Consider the following 22,570-nt stretch of genomic DNA (forward strand, 5'->3'; position numbering starts at 1 on the left):
GTGACAAAAGTGACAAAATAACACCAACATGTTCCTATTTACATGTTGTGATTTGTAGAGTCACAGCATTTACAAAAAACAACGTAACATGAGACACAGACATCTTCTAACTGTAAACAAACCGGGAACTATATTCTTAGATAGGTTGTTCTAAAGCAAATCATTCTGCCCAAGTACTATATTCTTCCACCTGAGGATATAGTTCCCGGTTTGTTTACTGTTAGAAGATGGCTGTTACGTTGTTTTGTGTACACGCTGTGACTCTACAAATCACAACATGTAAATAGGAACATGTTGGCGTTATTTTTTCACTTTTGTCACAATTCGGAGCAGTAGGATTACAGGAACCATTCACCTGCATGTTCTGTGCTGGCCTGATGCCGCTGGCGGCGTCAGACAGCAGTACAGCACGCACGGAGATGAGAAGGGTATGTATGGACTTGTCTAACTCTGGGGGTTACGGTGAATAAGCTAAAGTCCCAATAAGTCGGCGTGTTCCTTTAAATTACAATATGCTGAAAGATTATCATGGAATTTTCGCCAAAAAATGAAAAGAACAAATTGCCTACAACTTATTGTATTCACACCTGAAGTTCAGGAAAATGTAAAAAAAAATACAGGTAGATAGATTCATTATGTTATAATTTTAATGCTAGTCATACACTTAAAATGCATAATGAATTAAGCATTACCTGATCCAGTTTGCTTTGATGACAGGGGAAGGAGAATGTAAATCCCAGAGGTAAGGATGCTCCACTCATGCCCATGTATTCCAGAAAGTCGTTGATGCAGTACACAATGTGGCTGAAAAGCTGGAACATGAGAGACAGGAAGTGTAAAATACTTAAAGCTTTGGGGCCCTATCTCGCACCCGGTGCAGCGCAGCACAAAGCCCAGTGCAAGTTTAAGACCGAAACAGTTGTCAATTTCCCGTCCAGCGCCCGCGTTGTTTAAATAGCAAATGGTGTGTTCAGGTGAATTATTGGCGTATTGCTATCTTGAGGCAGCGGGAAGTGATCGCGCCATTGACCAACAAAAACCTGGTCCAAAGTCAACAGCGCAGCATTTCACTGTTATTTTAACAGCAAATTAGTAAAATGTGCCTAGGCTTATGCACAGCGCGCGCACACTATGCTTGTTACACACACACACACACACACACACACACAGGGAAGCGCAGCAGCACACAAACATGCAAAAGATTACAAATAAAAAGATTACCACCATCATAATAGCAATGCGCCAAGGTCCAAACGTGCCTGGCTTTTAAAGGGAACAGGAGATGACACTCTGATTGGTTTATTGCATGTTACGCCCAAAACACACCTATGATTAATGAAGACGCTTAGTGCAACCCTTTTGAACCATGCGCCCAGTGCACGGACCCTTTTTTGCCACCGTCAAACTAGCAAAAGTGTATTTGGACACGCCCTAAACGCACCTGCGCCATGCGCTTCACATCGTGCGCTCAGATTGTTAAAATAGGGCCCATAGTGTGTAGTTTCTGTCTCCCCCACGAGGAATTCTGAGTAATGACAACAAAACTGTCGGCGCATCCACATGATACAAACCTTCAGTGATCGCGCATCATGAACGTAACAAACGTTCATTAATATAAAAAAGTAAAGCTTTACATTAGTTATATTTATAAGGAAACTGCATGCAAAATCACATATAAAACAAATTGGTGTTCAATACAATGAACTTACAACTTTAATAAATAAAAATGTGTTGCTTGTAATCATTAGGGCTGGAACCCTCGTTCGATGGTTAGATATTCAATTTAAAATTTTAGGATTCAAATATTCGTTTTTTTTTTTTTTTTTAAACACGCATGCAGGCTGAAATTCACAGTGTTGTTTTATCGGATTAAGCTGCTTGCTAAATGTCTGCTAGCCGCTGGCTATTTTATGCAGCACTATGTCGTCCATTTCCGGCAAAAACGCAGGTCTTTCAGTTTGTTTTAAATGCCTGCAGCAGAAAATTCAGTCTGATTTAACTTTTGGAGAAAGGCTACCCACTACAGGATTGTCCTGCTGTGGACAATCATGCATAACGTTAACCGGCTATCAGACTAGTCAGTCACGGCATGCAAATCCCGTAACGTAAGGTGTAAAAAAACTTTAAAAAACGAAACACATGCACTGAGCTGCCCAGGATTTGTGTAACAACAGGCGACTGTGTCCTGCATAACAAAGCAGTCACTTCATCTCTCACTTTGTCGTCTTTTATTTTCTCTCTTTTTCCATAAAATAAAGCTGCCTTCAAGTGCAGTCGGAAATGTTGGTTTCCCCCGCTGCTGCAGCTACCATGGAAGCTTCAAATAATTGCTGTTGAAAAGCACTGAAGCTTCAAAGCTTTGATTTAACTCCACAGACATGGCAGAGGTCCCTTAATTCCATCCTTTCAGTTGCTGTAATCACATATGTAAAATACTAAAGTACTTCAACCCCAGTGATGTTTTACCTCTTCCCCTGTGCCCTGCATCGTCTCCTGTGGAATAGTGTAGATCTTGTGGTGCATCTCCACATTGTGTCTCTTTCCACTTCGCACGCGCACCAGCAGTACCCGAAAGCTGGAGCCCCCAAGGTCCAAAGCCAAGAAGTCGCCATTCTCTGATGAACACATGAACACATACATGAAAGCATTATAGAAAAGAGACAACTGAACTCAATAACAAGTCAAGTGGAATGTCCGTTTTCCTCCTAAAAGCTACCTGTTCCATCCGGTGTGGCTCTAACATAGGTGGGAAGCATCTTGACGCTTGCCTGCTCATGCGCTTGCTTCGACAGGCCTCGCACCATCTCCTCACTCATTCGCCTCTTTACTTCCAGCAGCTGTTCACGGCTTAAACGCAAGGTGTCGAGAATGCGCTGACGCTCAGCATGTTGAGCGGCAAGGCGGTAGGCTACTGCTGTTACCATGGCTGCACCCTTCCCACTGCCACACTGCGACTGCAAAAAACGCACATCACAGTCCGGCACAAGTCGCCTTACCATCTTGTGGAGCCTCCTCGAAAATCTAGGAAAAGGAGATACATTTTGTTAAATCTGTGTTCTTTTGTAATCACTTCAATTCTGCAATTTCTCTTGCACAGACATACAGTTTAAAAGGTATAGAAATGCTGATTTCTGCCATGTTATTTATGATTTACCACTTAAAATGCAATGGCTGAGACTAATGAGCTCATTACAAGTGTAGAAAGTTAAGTTGGGAATATAAAAAAAAAAAACTAACAAACTACCTACAATGTGTGCGCATAACAAACAAGTGCTTCCCTGTTTTGGTTGTTTGTAGCTCAAGTGTATTTGTGTGAGATACACCAAGGCAGATGCGACGGTGTTCAGGAACACTTACTCTGGATGACTCTTGTAAACAGAGCCGTCCACGCCAATAGTCGTACGCAGCTTCTCAGCTGCTTTGTTATCCCGAATCTGCCGCAGAACTGCCACTAGAGTGGCAGCACACAAATGTGCGGCCCGTGTAGATACTATCTGACACACCCTCTGAGTGGATATGCAGTCCTCAACCAACGGGTCCAGACCCAGGCCCCGGAGCACCTTCTCTGCACTCGCCAGGCCTTCCTCATCTCTGCAGGTAAAGCAGAATAAAAATCACATTCACTATGAATTTGACTGCTCAGTGTGGTTCTGAACAGGGTAGGCAGTTAAGAAAATACATGGATGGATATGTGGCTGCTGTGGCTCAGGAGGTAGGAGGAGTTGGACCGTCTGCTAATCACAGGGTTGGCGGATCCTCCTGCCCACATGTCAAGTGTTCTTGAGCAAGACTCTAACTCTCATGGCTACAATGGCTCACTGCCATCGGTGTGTGTGTGTGAATGGGTGAATTAAAAGCTAATTGCAAAGCACTTAAAGCACTCAAAGTAAATGCGGCTATTCACCATAGGCAAGGCCAGGCAGCTTAATTTGTATAGCACATTTCAGCAACAGGGCAATTCAAAGTGCTTTACATAAAACATAGATACTATTTGAAGTGTTTGTTTTAACTTATGAAACAGATCAGATCAGATGTGTAACAGATAGAGGCATGTGATTAGCACAGTCCGAAGAGCAGGAAAATATATGGAGCGTATGCATCCACCCACACCACGCACAAAATTGATCATATAGCACCCTCATATATTATATATCGCTTTTTGTTTGTTTAACTTTGTTGTGTCACGAGCCAAAGCATTAAGAGATTAATGAAGCAACCAACATAAAAATAACTTATACCAATTTAGCTCATTTCATGAAACCCAAGTATGCTTTACACAAGTACAGGGAGAATAGTGAAAGGAAAATAGTAAGCCAACACAAACACGGACTTAAAGGAATAAAACGTCCACGCTAAATGGAAGGGGGACATAATTTAATGTTGGCTACTGACGTACAATCACATCGCACAATCTAAAGTTATTTTATGAATGAAATGTACCTGAGGGCCAATTCAGGGTCGGTTTTGAATCATTTACAATCCCATAATGGTCTCCATCTGTTGAAAGCCCGACAGAGATTGATCCGCATTTTGGCCCGTTATCTGTCACTTTTCCTTTTGGCTTTTAGTGGTTCTTCATTTAATTTCCTTTTTTCTGTGATGTCCCTGGCCCAGTATCGGCCATAACTACAGCAGATAACTTCTACAATAAAATAAAAATACAATTAGGCCTACTGTATATAAAGAAATCTCCTGTTACCTTTTACTTGGCTGGATACAATAACAGAGGCTTTTCCTTTTCGGTGTTAAGCCGAAATCTGTGACCCATCAGAATGCGTACTTTGTAGCGCAGAGAAAAATCGGACAATTTCTATGTCCCATGATGAGCTGTATGCAAATGCATCAATTCGGCTGCGGAGTAGAGTACCTACGTTAATTGGCGCTGCTCCTAGCAAATAAAGGGCGGTGTTTTTTATGAAAAACACGATTCTGTTTTTGTAAACATAACATCAGCGAAATTCCTATTGCTAAACCCACCAGACTCCATGTAAATAAAACAATTTTATCATGGTCATATACACTTCATTCAAAGATGACAGACAATCAAACTATGAAAAGCCATTTTGGTTCTATACTATTAAAACAATCCAAATGACTGGAGAGTTTGATAGTTCGCAGACAACATTATCTGATTGGATAGAAGATAGAAACAGCACTACAAACAAGAATGAATAGTAATAAATAGCAGGAAGGAAGTCATAGCTTGTGTGTTTACAGTTAGCCTAGTCTACAGATCAAAACATAATATCAGCACACCCTACCCTCAAATGTTTGTATTTAGCTGGTTTGGTTGCTTATTGCCATTTTGAACTGACAGCATGACTTGCCTTTATCTACTACTATACTTTACTAGTAAGACTTCCAACCTAATACAAACTCCTCTTTTCAACCCTTTTTTGCCCTTGTGTATAAGACCGAACGGATAGAGAACATTAGAGGAGCATGTTCTTTGTGTTAGTCAACCTTGAAGATGTTACACTGTTCTTCGGTTCTAAGTGGACACTATTTGTCTGCTTCTTACTATGTGGCTGTACCATCACTGCATCTGACTTTCTCAAACACACACACACACAAACTAACTTGTCATTCTCAATGGCATAGATGTAGCTGGTGTTGAAGCTTCCCGTGGTGAGGAGCTCTGCTGTAGTCTTGCCCTGGAACAGCAGCTGCTCCTTGGTCATTCTCACCAGGATTAGACGCACAAGTTCCCCCATGTACAGGCCACTGATCATCTTCTCAAACCTACAAAAAAAAAAAAGAAGAAAAAAAGAAAAGAGGATCGAAATATTGTTATATTTATACCTGTATCTACACATGCACATACAAACAAAAATGCAGCTAACTAACAGCCTAGCAGATGCTGAACTCTGACATAAGTGATGTTTCAGTAAGGACACCTCCTGACATATGTCTGTGTAGAGGACGTACATATGTATATTTCAAATGTTATCAGTTATGTTATACTTGATCTGCCTTTGATAGCAGGTGACAACAGTGATGCTTATTTAAGGTCATATACACTCACCTTAAAGATTATTAGGAACACCTGTAAGATTTCTCGTTAATGCGATTATCTAATCAACCAATCTTATTGAAGCTGCTTCAATGCATTTAGGGTGTGGTCCAGGTCTAGACAATCTCCTGAACTCCAAACTGAATGTCAGAATGGGAAAGAAAGTTGATCTAAACAACTTTGAGCGTGGCATGGTTGTTAGTGCCAGACGGGCTGGTTTGAGTTTTTCCCAATCTGCTCAGTTACTGGGATTTTCACGCACAACCATTTCTAGGGTTTACAAAGAATGGTCTGAAAAAGGAGAAACATCCAGGATGCTGCAGTCCTGGGGGGCCAAAATGCCTTGTTGATGCTAGAGGACAGAGGAAAATGGGCCGACTGATTCCAGCTGAAAGAAGATCAACTTTGACTCAAATAACCACTTGTTACAACCGAGGTATGCAGCAAAGCATTTGTGAAGCCACAACACGCACAACCTTGAGGCGGATGGGCTACACCAGCAGAAGACCCCCCCGGGTACCACTCATCTCCACTAAAAATAGGAAAATGAGGCTACAATTTGCACGAGCACACCAAAATTGGACAGTTGACTGTAAACATGCTGTCTGGTCTGATGAGTCTCGATTTCTGTTGAGACATTCAGATGGTAGAGTCAGAATTTGGCATAAACAGAATGAGAACATGGATCCGTCATGGCTTGTTACCAGGGATGGAAATTAGCACCCGCCACCAGCCAAATGCGGGTGATTTTGTGTTGTGGCGGGTAAACTCGCTTCACCTACCGGCCACCGTGGCAGGTAAATAAAAATAGCATACTGTTTCACTAACCGCGATTGGTTAGTTTACGACGAGACAAATCTGATAATGTACTGCTCTGTATGTCGTCAACACGCTTCAGAAGATGCCAAAACTAATAGTTTCATTGTTGGGACTAAAAACCTAAAACTGGAAGCCATAAAAGACCACGAATCGTCCAAATGCCACATCCAGGTAAAAAAGAGAGCACAGGGAAAAGCAGCCCCGGAGAATACGGCTGCCATGAAGGCACTTACCAGCATGAAGACAGCCCAGTTGGATAAGATGAAAATAATGTTTAGGAACGCCCATGCAATCGCGATAAAAGGAAGGCCATTTCAAGATTACGAATGGCAATGCAAGTAAGTGTTTTTTTTTGTCTATGAAATGTTGAATTGTAGATTAAATGCTGAATAAGGTCAGAAGAATATAGCGCCCATGTAACTAATGTCAGTAGCTAGGCTAGTTTATATGCATAAAGTAGCCTATAACGTTAGTGCTATGGTACGATATTTACTTCTAACTGTACTTTTCATTGTTTATTTTTCCATTTTCATTTTATAGATTAGATGAGAAAAAGGGAATTAGCACAGGTACCACATACGTGAATCGGAAGCAAGCCAGGGTGTTTATTAAAGTGATGGTTCGGAGTAATTCCCTAGGGTCCTTTGCACCATGACCTCGAGCCAAACACTTCACTCCAGAGTCATCTTTTCTGTTACATTGAATAGCTATAGTAGCGTTATCAGCGAATAATAGAAGGTATCGACTCACGTTGTGTATTCGTAAATTACCCCACTAATAATGCTCGAAATGATAATAAAGCGTACAAGTAGTACAAATAGGTTATGCGCATAAAAACCGATGGATTGGAAAGTTTGTAAGTACACCAGAAGTTTATGTAAATAACACTTGCCTGCTGGCTTCTGCTCTTGCTGTTGTTGCTGCGCGCTTAAGACGAGTGCGCGGGGCGTCTACAAATTACAACACCGAAAAGAGATGCAACAAAAATATTTATTAATTTAACTTTTTTTTTTTTTTAAAGTAAGTGCTGTAGTATAACTAGCAGGAGACAAGTAATAATTGAGGTAAGTTTGGAGACATTACCTTATTTAATCATTGAATTAATAAATATTTTTGTTGCAACTCTTTTCGGTGTAGTAATTTGTAGACGGCCCTAAGCACTCGTCTAACTGCAGGTAGCAGCAGCAGCAACAGAGAGCTGAGGAGAGCAGGCAAGTGTTCATAAACTTCTGGTGTACTTACAAACTTTCCAATCCATCGTTTTATGAGAGCATAACCTATTTGTACTACTTGTAGACGTTTGGTATCATTTCGGGCATTATTAGTGGGGTAACTTACAAGATACAAACGTGGGTCCATTAGCCCCTGCGCTAAGCTATTCAGCTGATAACGCTACTCTAGCTAACTCTCCCAATGTTAGACCCAGGTGAAAAAAGCTTCTGGAGGGGTGTTTGGCTCGAGGTCATGGTGCAAAGGACCCTAGGGTGAATTACTCCGAACCATCACTTTAAGCACATAACTGCAGCTGAGAGGAAGACCCTTCAGTCAAAGATAGCAGCAGCGAAATTCCTCTCCATTACGTCTGACGGGTCTACTGACACTGCCGTGATGGAACAGGAAATGCTGTATACGCGCTTGTGCAACCGAGGCAAGGTGGAGGTCCACTTTGTAGGGATACAGGATGTGGAGAAAGCAGACGGTGAGAACATCGCTCAGGCAATAGACAACATGATGAGGGAGGTCAGTGGAGAAGAGTGGCAGGCCAAGTTGGTGGCATGTGCAACTGATGGTGCGTCGGTGATGACAGGGACACGTAGAGGAGTAGTGAGCAGGCTGAGAGGAAGTAACATGCACGTCCTGGGTATTCATTGTATGGCACACCACCTGGAACTAGCTTTCAAGGATGCCATTAAGAGCTGCTCTATGGCAAAACAGATTGAAGATGTGCTGTCAGGGCTGCATACATTCTATTGTAAAAGTGCTCTCAACAGGGCAAACCTAAAGCACAGCTTCAAGATTCTGGGCCAGAATCCCCTTGTACCAACTAGGGTTGGAGGCACCAGGTGGGTTTCTCACCTCTTCAGGGCCATTGACCATTTTTTGAGGGGTTACCAGGGACTTACCAAGCACCTAGACCAGGTAAGCTAAATAACAGTGTAGAGAACTCGAATGTTAAGTTAAAAGGTTAGGTCCATTTACTGTCAGGAATTTGTTCAGTGTAATTTAATAAATCGAACTAACTTACACTTATAAAACACTTTTAAATTGACTAATGACTTTTCTTTATTAATTTGACTGATTTTGTATAAAGATTCAGTCACCAGATGCTGAAGGGGTGAATGCAGTGCAGAAGAGCAAAGCACGCCACTACTTCCAAACCTGCCGGGATCCAGCATTTTTCATGTTTTGCAACTTCATGCATGATTGCCTGACTCACCTCAGCAGCCTCTCTCTGACTCTTCAAACCTCAGTTATCACTGTGGCTGAAGTACACAGCTGCCTGACAGCCACCAAACAGTGCTCACAAAATACAAAACCAGGTGAGTGTCAGAGAACTGAAAAGTTGTGTTAATGTTTTTGCTGCTTAGCTGAATATCTTAAATAAACTTACTAATGTAAATGTTCCACAGACCTGGGCCCAAGCTGAAAGCCTGTATGAAGGAGCACGAGAATGATGACAGCGTCCTAAACCGTGTCATGAAGGCCAAGTTTGAGCTGCTCGACAAACTCTGCCAGAGTCTGCAAGGTCGCTTCACCGACATGACCATAGGGATTCTCCAAGCTACAAAGTTAGTGAATCTGAACAGTTGGCCTGACGCAGATCGCTCTAAAGGTATGTATGTGGTTTAGGTTCATACATAACATTTCATCTACAAAGTCATGAAAGTATATAACTCAATGTTGTTTCATTATGTCCGTCTCTTTTTCAGAATTTGGTGAATCAGAAGGAGGAATTAACTACACACTTCCAGAGCATCCTGACATCCTCGGGGGTCGCTGTTGAGCTCATCCCAGATCAGTGGACCATACTCAAGACCAGACTGTATGAGACGGGAGAGAGTCTCCACATGAAGACCTGGCCAGAAAACAACAGGTCTTTGCAACCGCAGTGCCCCGACATCCTCAGCCTGGTTGACCTCATTCTCACCGTACCAGCCTCTACTGCAGACTGTGAAAGAGGCTTCAATCAAATGAAGTTAGTGAAAAATGACTGGAAGTCCCGTCTTACATCAACAAGCCTCTGTGACCTACTGACTGTCCAGCTATCCAGTCCCTCTATTGAGAATTATGACCCCACCCCTGCTATCCAGCTCTGGCATCAGGCTAGCATCCGGCCTAGAAGGCCAGAGTTCATGGTGGGGAAGAAGAACGCTCAGGAAAGCACCTCTGAAACTTCAGAATCTGATTCTGATGAGCAGGAGTAAATTGTACTGGGAGGGGGGAGGATGGGTGGAGGAATGTTAGTTTTTTGTTTAATCTGCCCTACTCATTTAATGAAATGTATATAAGTTTGTGGTTTGTGTATGTATAAGAGACAAAAGAGAAAGTGTCAGTGTTTCATTGAGACTTGAGATTAAATAAACTGCTTAAGTACTGTAGATCCTGTAGTATTAATTTTCACATGCAGTTACACATTGTCGGTTAAAAACAAGAAAGTGGCTGGTAAAAACATTGAGTGGCTCGTAGATTTTGAAATCCACCAGCCACGGTGGCCGGTGGACAAAAAAATGTAATTTCCATCCCTGCTTGTTACCACTGTGCAGGCTGCTGGTTGTGGTGTAATGGTGTGGGTAATGTTTTCTTGGCACACTTTAGGCCCCTTAGTACCAATTGGGCATCGTTTAAATGCCACAGCCTACCTGAGCATTGTTTCTGACCATGCCCATCCCTTTATGACCACCATGTACCCATCCTCTGATGGCTACTTCCAGCAGGATAATGCACCATGTCACAAAGCTTGAATCATTTCAAATTGGTTTCTTGAACATGACAATGAGTTCACTGTACTAAAATGGCCCCCACAGTCACCAGATCTCAACCCAAGAGAACATCTTTGGGATGTAGTGGAACGTGAGCTTCATGCCCTGGATGTGCATCCCACAAATCTCCATCAACTGCAAGATGCTCTCCTCTCAATATGGGCCAACATTTCTAAAGAATGTTTCCAGCACCTTGTTGAATCAATGCCACGAAGAATTAAGGCAGTTCTGAAGGCGAAAGGAGGTCAAACACGGTGTTAGTACGATGTTCCTAATAATCCTTTAGGTGAGTGTATATAACATTTAGCTCCATTCTTAGCCTTTGTTTTTTCTGGATGACTTATTAATTTCCTTGTGTGAATGAGTCACTCTTTTCATTTTGTAATGGTCAGTGCAAGTGTTTCCTTTTTGTTGATTTGGAAGGGGTGGCCCGCCACGGCAAAATTTCTGCTGCCACGGTATCAGAAACAGGGCAGACGCACAATGTAGTTGCGGTCGCCTTTTAAATGATCCTGCCTGTTGGAAAGCCTGTCTACGCCCCCCGCAGGTCGACGGCCATACTGCAGTCTGATGTCGGTTTAGTGAGCCGCACCACGCTTTGATGTGTGTTTAGAGAGGCAGGGTACTTTCCATAAAATCATCTCTCAATGCAAATCAAACCAGCTATTAGGCTAACCGACATAAAACCATGCCAAATCTCTAGGTATGGTGAAGGGTACGTGATGATGTGGGGCTATTTTAATTCCAAAGGCCAAGGGAACTTTATCAGGATGCATAGTATCCTGGATCCAAGAAATAACTGGCCTTTAAAAATAAAAATCTGCCTGCCTCTGGAATTTAACATAGGGGTGTACTCACTTTTGTTGCCAGCGGTTTAGACATTAATGGCTGTATGTTGAGTTATTTTGAGGGAACAGCACATTTACACTGTTATACAAGCTGTACACTTAATACTTTACATTGTAGCAAAGTGTAATTTCTTCAGTGTTGTCCCATTAAAAGATATAATGAAATATTTACTAAAATGTGAGGGGTGTACTCACTTTTGTGAGATACTGTACAATCATGAACTGACAAAACCTGACAAAAACTTAATTTAATACTATTTTTTCAATCTATAGTGTGTACCTGTTCTCGCCATCTGCGTAAACTGATTATCATCTGCATGTATTGAATTTATGGTAACTGCTAATGTGCTTTGACTTCTTTTCATGTGGCTACATAATGGACCTTATTGACTAAATAGTGCAAAAAAAACTAAGAGAATCCAGAAATTAAAGTCAGGAAATAATTAAGTATTTAAAAGTCCTTTCAGTGTCAGTCTCAAATACACCGAAAGGACTTTGTTATGCTGAATTAGTTCCTGACTTTAGTTTTTGGATTCTCTCTTTTTGCACTATTTAGTCAATAAGAAATGTGACATTACATTAAACAAGTCAATTTTCATGACATATTATGCATATGCAGAGCGGCTTTTACTTTAATCAATGAAGCTTGGCTGTCCTGCCTCCTGCCTGGCTGATATGATATGATATTGCTTCATTTCCAGTTGACAATGTTTCAGAATTTACTTATGTGTTGCTAATAGCATTTAGCTTCAGTAGCTCAATGCAGTTATGTTGTTATATTCTTCATTACAGCAGCTAATTAGCCACTTTTATACCTTACATTTAAACCTACGGTAGTTTACTCAAGCACTGATAGCGCTTTCCTTCTTTAAGCGACTATTTTAGCACTAATCCCACAGTTGTTTTCACACTATTCAGTTCTGCTACATTCAGTTAAGCTACTTTAGCTTAGCAGTTAGTGATGGCTTATTTCTTTCCTTCTCTCTGTTCAGAAAAATCAAATGTTTAGCTATTGTTCTTCCTCCTATAGTGGTTATTGTACAAACATGTAATAACTGTGGTTTATTTGACGGGTTAGGGGCGAGGCTCTGCACCAGGGTTAACGTTAGCTGCTGTAACTTAGCCCCCAGTAGTCAGTGCGGGCTGACCTAATGGGATGAGGAGGAGGGAGGAGCGAGCTAGTCTCCGTTTTGTTTGAAAATACTTTGAACGTCAACAAGAAGTAATGTCACCCAACATCGCTTAGAGCACCTTTAAATAAGCCACTGCTAAGGGACGATTTACATAGTACCGAGTCAGATAAGCTAGAAGACACTCACAGCTGCTTGCCAGGGTTCAGAGAGCCTGCGTCTATTTCCCGGTCAATGTCGGTGCGCAGGTCCTCCAGAGCCCCATCGTCTCCAAAAGCACCCCACTCTGTATTAACACACATCCGGCCCTCGTCACCGTCCAGCAGCTCAAGGTTCCTCATTTGCTCCATGTAGCAGGCATTGGTCCCCGTTCCTTTAGGGGTTAATTTAGTTAATTTCTATGCACACCATATTAATCTCAAAAGGGGAATAACATACTATGTGGTATGTATTAAGATTCACCGATCCTTGTTATTTGCTATACATTCACAGTTGGCCTGCACTCACCCACAATGAGGCCAATTTCACAGTGATGATCATCGTAGCCACAGGTCATCATGGTTCCTACTGTGTCATTGATCACAGCCAGAATGTCAACGTCAAAGTCCTGCAATGACATTTAATTTAATTGTATACATTAAAACCAGCACAGACAAGTTGTATAGGTGTGGACTGGGGTTAAAAGATTTTTTTTTACAGCTTTTACAATAACTTTGGCACTAATTTCAGAACCTTGACATCATTTTTCAAAACTCTAGACACAAAACTCACAACCAATGATCAAAATGCACATTTATCAAAACTCTAACACTTAATGGGTGGCTACTTTGAAGAATCTAAAATATAAGACATGTTTTCAGTTATTTCACACTTTTTTGTTAAGTACATAATTTCATATGTGTTCATTCATAGTTTTAATGCCTTCAGTGAGAATCTACAATGTAAATAGTCATGAAAATAAAGAAACACAATGAATGAGAAGGTGTGTCCAAACTTTTGGCCTGTACTGTACACACTTAAACTATAATTTGGGGTCCATTTGCTCTTATTTCACATTTTCAATTTCAAATATAGTTTTTTAACTTTTGTTTTTACATTTCTTTGCATTTACTTCATAGACTTAACAAAACAGCATTTCTAGGTCTTTTTAAGTTTGCATGTTTGGAAATGAATGGCAATGGTTTATAGCCTGGTTGACACCAGACCCTTCTCAGTTGTAACTGAGAGTGGGTCTGGGGAAGGTTCATTCACAGCTCATTTCCAAACGGACGCCGCTCAAATGCCTCTGGGCGCAATTGGATAGTCCTTCAACCAATTAGACCAACGATCGGGGTGACGTAGCAGCGACAGCGGCATCACCCGGTTGCTGCGCTTCGGTGGCCGCTATGTTGAATGTAAACAAAAAGCTGCTTGCTGTCACTGCGCTATCGTCATCATATCGTCAACGGTTGTGATTGATGCCTCGATTTGGAAAAATTAGAAATGGGCTTGAATGGGCTCTTGGCCAGACTGACTTGAAGAGCAAATCTCAAATTTGCTGGAAGTTCGTCAGGGTTTTCCCAGGCTAAATGGTTTACATAATATACCATGAAACTAGAAGTTGTACACTTACCCCTCGTTTTTTGATAGATCTTCTAAGAAGGCTGACCACATCCTTTCCCTCTACTCCATTTGACTTGAAAGCTTTAGTCCAATACACCAAAACAGCCTGCAAATAGGAAAATAATGACATAGAACAGAACCAAGATTATCTGCAAGATTTTAGCCTTGTCATATGGTATCATTATAATCAATCAATAAACTGTCCAGAGTAGTTACACAGATCTCACCAAGCACCAAACTAATTGAGTGACATGCCATTAATGGACAAAAGTTAAAAGTTGACCCTTCTCTGATAAAAGAATCACATTTAAAACCGCAAATTGATACAAAATGGCTAATTGCTATACAAATCCAAAAAACAAAAATACTTGATGCCATGTATCACTAGAAAACATACTGTGATATACAGCTGTATCAACTATTTGTCTGATGTATTCATAATACAGTATCATATTGAATATAATTCATACTATAAGGCAGGGTTCGGCAACCTATGAAACGGGTGCCAGCGTGGGCACGCTAAGCCATTTTCAGGGGCACCTGCCACAGCAAATACTAAACTACAATATTGTCATATGTCACTACTTTGTTAGTGTGGTCCCATAATTACAAGTTGCTAAATTAGGTAAGCGATTAATTTAGATTAAGCCAGTGTGATGAATTAATTTTGACATCATATGTTGAATGTGCACTAAAAGACACGCCGTGGTAACCAGTAACCATCTGGAAAAGAGGAGACCACAGCAATTTGCAGGTGACACGGCAAGCAAATCTAGCAAGCCTTTTCAGTACAATGGATTTGTATGGAGGTTCATTGCAAGAGGAGACCGAGCCATGTCTGCATTTTGCTGTGAAAATGTGTCGTTTCAAACGTCAATGATAAAGTATGACTTTGAAGCTAGGCATGAGGAAATCTCCTCTCTACCTTCATAAAAATACTTTCTCCCAGCTCATCCCTTCAGTCATAATGTAACTGTGACATACTGTTATGTAGGCCTACACCCAATAGCTTCCTTCATAACTTTGACATTAGGTTACACAAATTGACTCGTGTAATCTAAACAAGCGTGATGCCACCTATAGGCAGGCTACCGGACACTGTTTTTGAGTCACATCGTTGTCTGTGTTGGGGCCGTGTTTGGTGGGAAGGTAACATGCACGCCACACGCAGACGCCACATGTGGAACGCGCTTTACCGCCTTTGACTCTTTTCCTACTTCCAACGTTAACTACATGAATGCTGCAACTAACTTTTCTTCACTTTCCTGGAGCACGAGCGGATAGCTGAAAGGAACAACGCGACTGTTGTGTGGAATAAGGTTGGCGAAAAAAAAGGTACACAAAAAGTAATTTGCCAACACTAAATATCAAACAAAAGCTAGACACAATATAGTATTAAAGATGCAGTAGGTAAGACTTATAAAACTAACTTTCTGTTGTATTTGCTGAAACTGACCCTATGTTCCAGTAAAACTATATGAATTATGTAATATAAAAAAAAGATCCAGCTCCTCTGGCACCACATACAGCCTGTAGTGCGATTGGCAAAATTCCACCGCTCCCTGTTGATTTTCTCCAATCAGGGCCACAGGGGGTGTCTATCTGCCTGTCAATCACTGCTCAGGCACACGCATATAATAGCGTTCTCCCCTCCCCCCTCCCCGCGCACGAGCTGCAGAAAGGTTTCCAAAAACTCAGGTGAATATTGGAGTGGCTTTTCAGAGGTAGCGTGAGCTCCAGGATTTTAAAGATCTGAAGAACGATGCAGATGTAGCCACATTTCCTCTCGACAGGTAACATAATTACCATGAATGATTTATCTTTCATTTGGTTATTAGTAGTCAAAAGTCCACAAAGCTACGTTGGTGAGGATGATAGTAACGTTTGCACAGTGGTCGGTCAGATATGATGCTGAAATGGCTAACAGTAGCCTGCTAGTTAGCATTGTTTTACTGTTGGTGAGTAAAGTTAACGTTGTGTTAGTGTTTAGTTATTGAAAATGTTGTCTGATATGCCTAGGCAGTTGTGTCAAACTCCCTTGTGTGGGAGGGGCTTAGGAGACAGTTTGGGCTTCAGCAGAAAGGGGGGAGGGACTGAGAAGTTGTCAATGTTCAAATTTGTTGGCAAAGTCGTGGATCTTCACAATCTTACCTACAGCACCTTTAAATTGCTGTGAGCTGTAGCCAACATTCACCACTTCTAACCAGAGAAAGAATTTAAAGTAATCTCGGAGAGGATTCCTTCACAGCGAGTTGAACCGGGCAGAGACATCAGTTTTCATCAGACTCACCCCGGGTTAATTAAGTCTACTGCTAACTAATAACATTACCGTCGCCAAAATACCCCCGCAAATCAAGTCCCCTACTTTACCATTAACTGTCAAGCCACTAAAGCTGTATGGAAATTAACACCTCTGCTGAAATGTTCAATTTGTTCACGATCATACGACACGAGACAACATCGTTTATCTCTCTCTCTCTGCACACGCACGCACATGCACACACACACAAAAACACACTTTATGTCACTATCTGTCATTGACATAATCCATTCCCTAGCCCCTTACCCTAACCTTAACCATCACAAATAAATGCCTAAACTTAACAGTTACCCTCACCCTAACCTAATTCTAACCCTAATCCTAAAACCAAGTCAAACAGCCCTTTAAACTTGTGGGGTCCAGCATTTTGGCCCTACAAAGCTGTCGGAACCCCACAAGTATACTGGACTGGCGTTTACGAATATATAGTTAAACAAGAAAAACACACACACACACACACACACACACACACACACACACACACACACACACACACACACACACACACACACACACACACACACACACACACACACACACACACACACACACACACACACACACACACACACACACACACACACACACAGTCTGGTGGTTGATGAACGCAGATATGTGCTGATTAGCTCTCATAACGGGCCGGTTGGGCACTGCCATGAGTCCATGACGCAAATGTCTGATTACTCCACATTCACATTGTGATATTTTGTGATTACATTCTGAATCTTGCATATTACGTGGTATGGGGTCTTTCTGTTTTGGGGTACAATTTGGTTTTGCAGAATTCTACATGGAGCAACACCACAGGCCAAGCAATCGGCCCGTTTCAAACAGGCACATTTTCAACGGGCACTGCACTAGTTACTTTAAAAATGAACATATTCCCTTAATCTGTTTACCTTTATTTTACAAGTTCTCAGTAATGTTCTACATCTGATTCCATAAAGAAGCACATGTAATGATTTATAATAAAACCAATGGGTCTCTAGTTGATTTGATGGATTAAACCACCCCTGTTACAGACAAATGGGGGCCTCTATCGTTTTGGACATAGCTAAAAGAAAGCTACACCAAAACTCACTGCATGCTATACTGACACACCTCACTTCAGTGTTTGTTTACAAAAAAGGATGACCAAGTTTTTATTTATGGTTAGAATATTACTTAAAGTACTGTAGATAAAATCACTCACCTCATCCAACTTGGTCTGCTGACAGGGAAAAGAGAAGGTGAAACCCAGAGGAAGCTTTTTATCCTTTATACCCAACTTCTCCAGGAAGTTAGCCAGACAATCAGCTATGTGGTCAAATAACTACAGGAGAAAGAAAATTACAGTGACAAAAAAAAACTTATTAACCAAGAGTTGAACAATTAAGGGTTTCATATTCAGCAGTAATTCATAGATGGAGGGTTCTTGAAGAAAATGAAACATAACGTCAGATTTTACTGCCGAGTGGTATATAATATAACCGAAGCAATAACAGATAATGTTAGGGTTTATTGCAACATCAATACAACGTTTTGCTGTGCATCTCCAAAAATCCAGCTACAGAGAGCAGCTAAAAGTGCATTGCTTAAAGGTCCAATGTGTGGGAATTTCTCCCATCTAGCGTTGAGATCATATATCGCAATCAACTCTCTCGCGCCATGCAGTTCAAAATAGGTATTACAGCTACGGTAGCTTTCACGCTTCAAAAAGCCGGTCTCTTGCGCTTTTCAATCTCAAGAAGAAGACTCCTGTTCCTGAAATTTGGAATTTGAATACGTGTGCTCCTCCATGTTTCTTTATTCAAACTTGCCGGGGCAGGGAAGCGACGATACCCGTTAGCAGCATTAGCAGCACCTGTGAGTTTATCATGTGACAGCGAAAACGCAAAAGGCGGAGCAGTATGTCCTGTATGTCCCTTACCAGCTAACGTATTTCAAGATGGCGCATGAATATGGAGCGTCTACGACAGTTCATGCGAATGCAAATGTAAAATTTCAAGCCAATAGGAATACTCGGAATTGATGGAGGTGGTAAATATTCATGAAAAAGGACAAGTTTGTGAAAGGGCAACACAGATTTTGATAATGAACAACTAAACACGTTACACACTGGATCTTTAATGTAGGAAACCATCCACAGACAAATAATACATAAAGGACGCTTACCTCAACAGTGTTTTTTGCCGAATAAATTGTGTTTCCGTGGAATGGCGTTGCCATGTCAAGGCAGGCCATTTGCATGTTTCACAATAACACAGGAAGCTGTTGTAACTTGACTTTACATAGTCCAATCTGTCCCAAATTTTACATGCTGGATAGTTCAGGCCTAAAGACATCTACAATCCCATATTGAGTCCTATTCATAGCGGCACTTAACTACTGACAACAGGAAGCCTTATGTGACAAAGATGGTCCGATTTACATTCAATTTACGCAGTGTGGAAATAAAACTAGTGTGTGTTTATTAGCGCCACATAGTAGACAGAGGAAGTGTTCAAAAAATTTCAATACGTAATTTCCTGTGCCACACACTTCACCGAGGAAATAATTTCTAACTCGTGCACGCAGGGTCAGATGGTTAGGAAATCCACAGCTCCATCAACAGGCATCCCACCAGTTTCCCCGACATGCTCAAAGGCCCACTTGCAGTTTTAATTTAATCTCTAACAAATGCACTGACACCACAGGTGACAGGCTGTGCACATTACATATCAACTGTGTGTAATGCGTAATGCCTCTTACCTCAGATCCGCAGCCTCTCATGAGGTGTTCAGGAATGGCATATATCTGATCTTCCATCTCCACCGCTGGCTTGCCATCAGCCATAACTTTGACCAGAAGCACTCGGAAGTTGGATCCACCCAGATCTAGTGCCAGGAATTCACCTTGTTCTTTGAACGAAAAAAAATAAAAAATTAATAAATAATCACATACATCTCCCCCCCTCTCTCTCTCACTCACACACACACACACACACACACACACACACACACACACACACACACACACACACACACACACAACACACACACACACACACACACACTTTTTGCTTGAAAAATGACTCAAACGACAAATACTGTAGATTATCAAAATAGTTGATGATTAAATTTTCTATTGTCTCTAAATTATCTAGTCGATTAATAGACTAATTGTGTAAGTAGTGTGTACTCTTATGCGCATGATAGTAGAGCACAACAAAAAAACGTTCATCCATTAACAGGCGCCACGAGTTGTAAAAAAATCGACAGGGTACCACACTCGCTAACATGCGGCCGTCCTGTGCGTTGGCTCCTTTAGTCTATGGTCGGCTCGATCAGATGCTCTCCACATTGTTTTAACGTTCATATGCATAGGCATATCTATGGCATAGATTCAACAGAGTACTATAAATCAAGCTTAAGAGCTGACACATTCTCTTCACAGATCCTGAGGGCAGGTTGGGGGCCAGTGGGGAGGGGTGATGTCTTAGTCGGAGCAGGTGAGTGGTGTGGATGTTGGCTTATCAAACCAACCTACGGAAAAACACATACAATTTGTCAGCCAGTTGTGTGTGGGGAGGTTTCCTGAAGCTGATAATGTCCTGTAGGCCCCTCCACACTGACGCAGGTATGTCGAATGAAAACCTGTTTTACCTGTACTTCAGCTTTTCTGAGTAGCTTATGACTGCTACTCTGATCCTCTGTCAGTGCGATTCTCACCCTTGACCTGGCAAAGCTGTAAACCAGGGGTTTGTTGTTGTTCAAAGCAGCCACCCTTTCCTTTTTTGATAACTCTTGGCGTTCTCTCAATGAGCTTCATGAGGTAGTCACCTGAAATGGTTTTCACTTCACAGGTGGGCTTTGTCAAGGTTAATCAGTGGAATTTGTTTCCCTTATTAATAAAAAAGCAAAGGGTGGCTACTTTGGAGAATCTAAAATATAAGACATGTTTTCAGTTATTTCACACTTTTTTGTTAAGTACATAATTCCATATGTGTTCATTCATAGTTTTGATGCCTTCAGTGAGAATCTACAATGTAAATAGTCATGAAAATAAAAAGGAAACGCATTGAATGAGAAGGTATGTCCAAACTTTTGGCCTGTACTGTATATAGATATAAGAATAGGTTTAAATGGTTTAATTTAAAAAAACAAACACCATATTTTTGTTGTACTGCACATTGCTGCAGCTCCTCTTTTCACCGTATGTGTTGAGCTCTCCGTTTTAGCTACAGAGTGAGGCATCGCACTTCTATACCATCTTTGTTGGGAGTCGCACATGCTCAGTAGCTAGGTAAGGACTACTAGCCAGTCAGAAGCAGAGTATGAGGGCGGGCCATGCTAGCAGCTAGGCGAGCATTATAACGTGTGTTACAAAGTGACCCACGTTTGTCTCTGAAGTAAAGGCTGGACTACAATAGAGCTGTTTGGAGCAGTTTGTGAACAGTGTTTTCTGTGCATGAGGTGCAAAGAGGTGCAAAGAGGTGCAAAGAGGTGCAAAGAGGTGCACAACCCTGCGCTGTTACAACTTGTGGAGCCTTTGCGCTGGGAACACTGCGGCGACCAAAAACGTAGCTTCAGTGAATTTATCAAGGTTTGTCGCAGCAGTCTGAAAAACTCAAATCAGTAAAGTCAAAACAGGCCTGTAATTCCGGCTTTGCATCTTTGGTCCATCTCATCACAGTCTCGACCCAATGCTTATCAGACTTTATTTTCGGCTTGTCAGCTTGGTGAAGATGAACCAGACAGGGATCAGAGAGTCCCAAAGATGCATGGGGGAGCGATAGGCGTACCTTCATATGGTTTAGCAGTGGTCCAGTTGCGGTTTTATCCATGGTGGGACACTTAATGTGCCGTCTGTATTTTGGCAATTCAATGCTTAGGTTTGCCCTGTTAAAGGCCCCGTTTACACGAAGAGAAGACGCAGATATTTTCCTGCGGTTTGGCCTCTCATTTACACGAAAACCCCGTTTTTGTAACAGAAAACAATTATTTCTAAAAACTCCGGCCAAAGTTGAGATTTTGGAAATCTTCATTTGCACGTTTGCATGTAAACTGAGACAAACGGAGGTTTAGGCAGCCGAGAGAGAGAAAGAGGACGTGATTGGTTGCTGTTGTTGCTATTGTCGGGATTCTGATTGGCTAACGTGGGCTTGAGCTTCTCGTTACACTGCCACCTACAGGTTTGGCATGCTCTTGACGGCATATATAGACGGGTACATATAAACAAACACTTTTCTGAAAACGGAGTGGTTGAAATGTCCGTTTATGAAAATAGCCGGCCACGTGTAAACGGAGCAAAAGTCCCCTAGAACAATGACCAGGGAGTCTGCATGTCTGTGCTCCCTGGAGGTTATCTGGTCACCCACAGGGGTTAAAGCAGGAAACCATTTGTGAGCCTGTAATGCTTCCCTGGAGAAAATGTGTACAATGTATTGAATTAAGTATTATAGAAATGTAAAACTTCTCTATGCCAGAATTCAGGCATGGTGCCTGAGAACTTTAAGCCCTGCACCCAGGGGTCCGTTCCAGGTAGGAGGTTTAACAAACTCTGAGTCTAACCCTGATGTCTGAGTTGATTTACCCTGAGATGGGAAACTCTGAGTTTTCGGTTCCAGAACAGCTGATTTGAGTTGGTTCAATCAACTCGGAGTAGGTTCACTCAGGGTTACGCGCATGCACAACCACTATAAAAAGGCAGCATGAATTGAGCCATGATTCACCATGGCAACAACCACAAACAAACGGGTCGGCGGAAATACTCATGCGCACAAACAGCGAGTTTGAACATGCATTTCGTTAAAAAAGCAAGACAGCGGCTGCTGCTGCAAAAGAGAGAGAATTGGTGTGGGAGAAAATTGCTGCTCGAGTCAATGCGTACGCATTAAC

At 41.8% G+C, this 22,570-nt stretch overlaps 1 protein-coding gene across 1 annotated transcript in view; it reads right to left on the minus strand.

Moving 5' to 3' along the window:
• The window catches only part of hk2 (hexokinase 2), a 46,535-nt gene that overhangs the window by 16,375 nt on the left and 7,590 nt on the right, over nt 1-22,570 (minus strand). The window contains exons 3-12 of the mRNA XM_039803522.1: nt 19,443-19,591; nt 17,905-18,024; nt 14,403-14,498; nt 13,298-13,397; nt 12,980-13,163; nt 5,581-5,742; nt 3,358-3,591; nt 2,717-3,021; nt 2,467-2,615; nt 693-812 (exon numbers count right to left, since the gene is read on the minus strand). Coding sequence (XP_039659456.1) covers nt 693-812; nt 2,467-2,615; nt 2,717-3,021; nt 3,358-3,591; nt 5,581-5,742; nt 12,980-13,163; nt 13,298-13,397; nt 14,403-14,498; nt 17,905-18,024; nt 19,443-19,591 — 1,619 coding nt within the window. The remainder of the gene's footprint in view (nt 1-692; nt 813-2,466; nt 2,616-2,716; nt 3,022-3,357; nt 3,592-5,580; nt 5,743-12,979; nt 13,164-13,297; nt 13,398-14,402; nt 14,499-17,904; nt 18,025-19,442; nt 19,592-22,570) is intronic.

Source organism: Perca fluviatilis, chromosome 6 (genome assembly GCF_010015445.1).
Source record: "Perca fluviatilis chromosome 6, GENO_Pfluv_1.0, whole genome shotgun sequence".
NCBI lineage: Eukaryota > Metazoa > Chordata > Actinopteri > Perciformes > Percidae > Perca > Perca fluviatilis.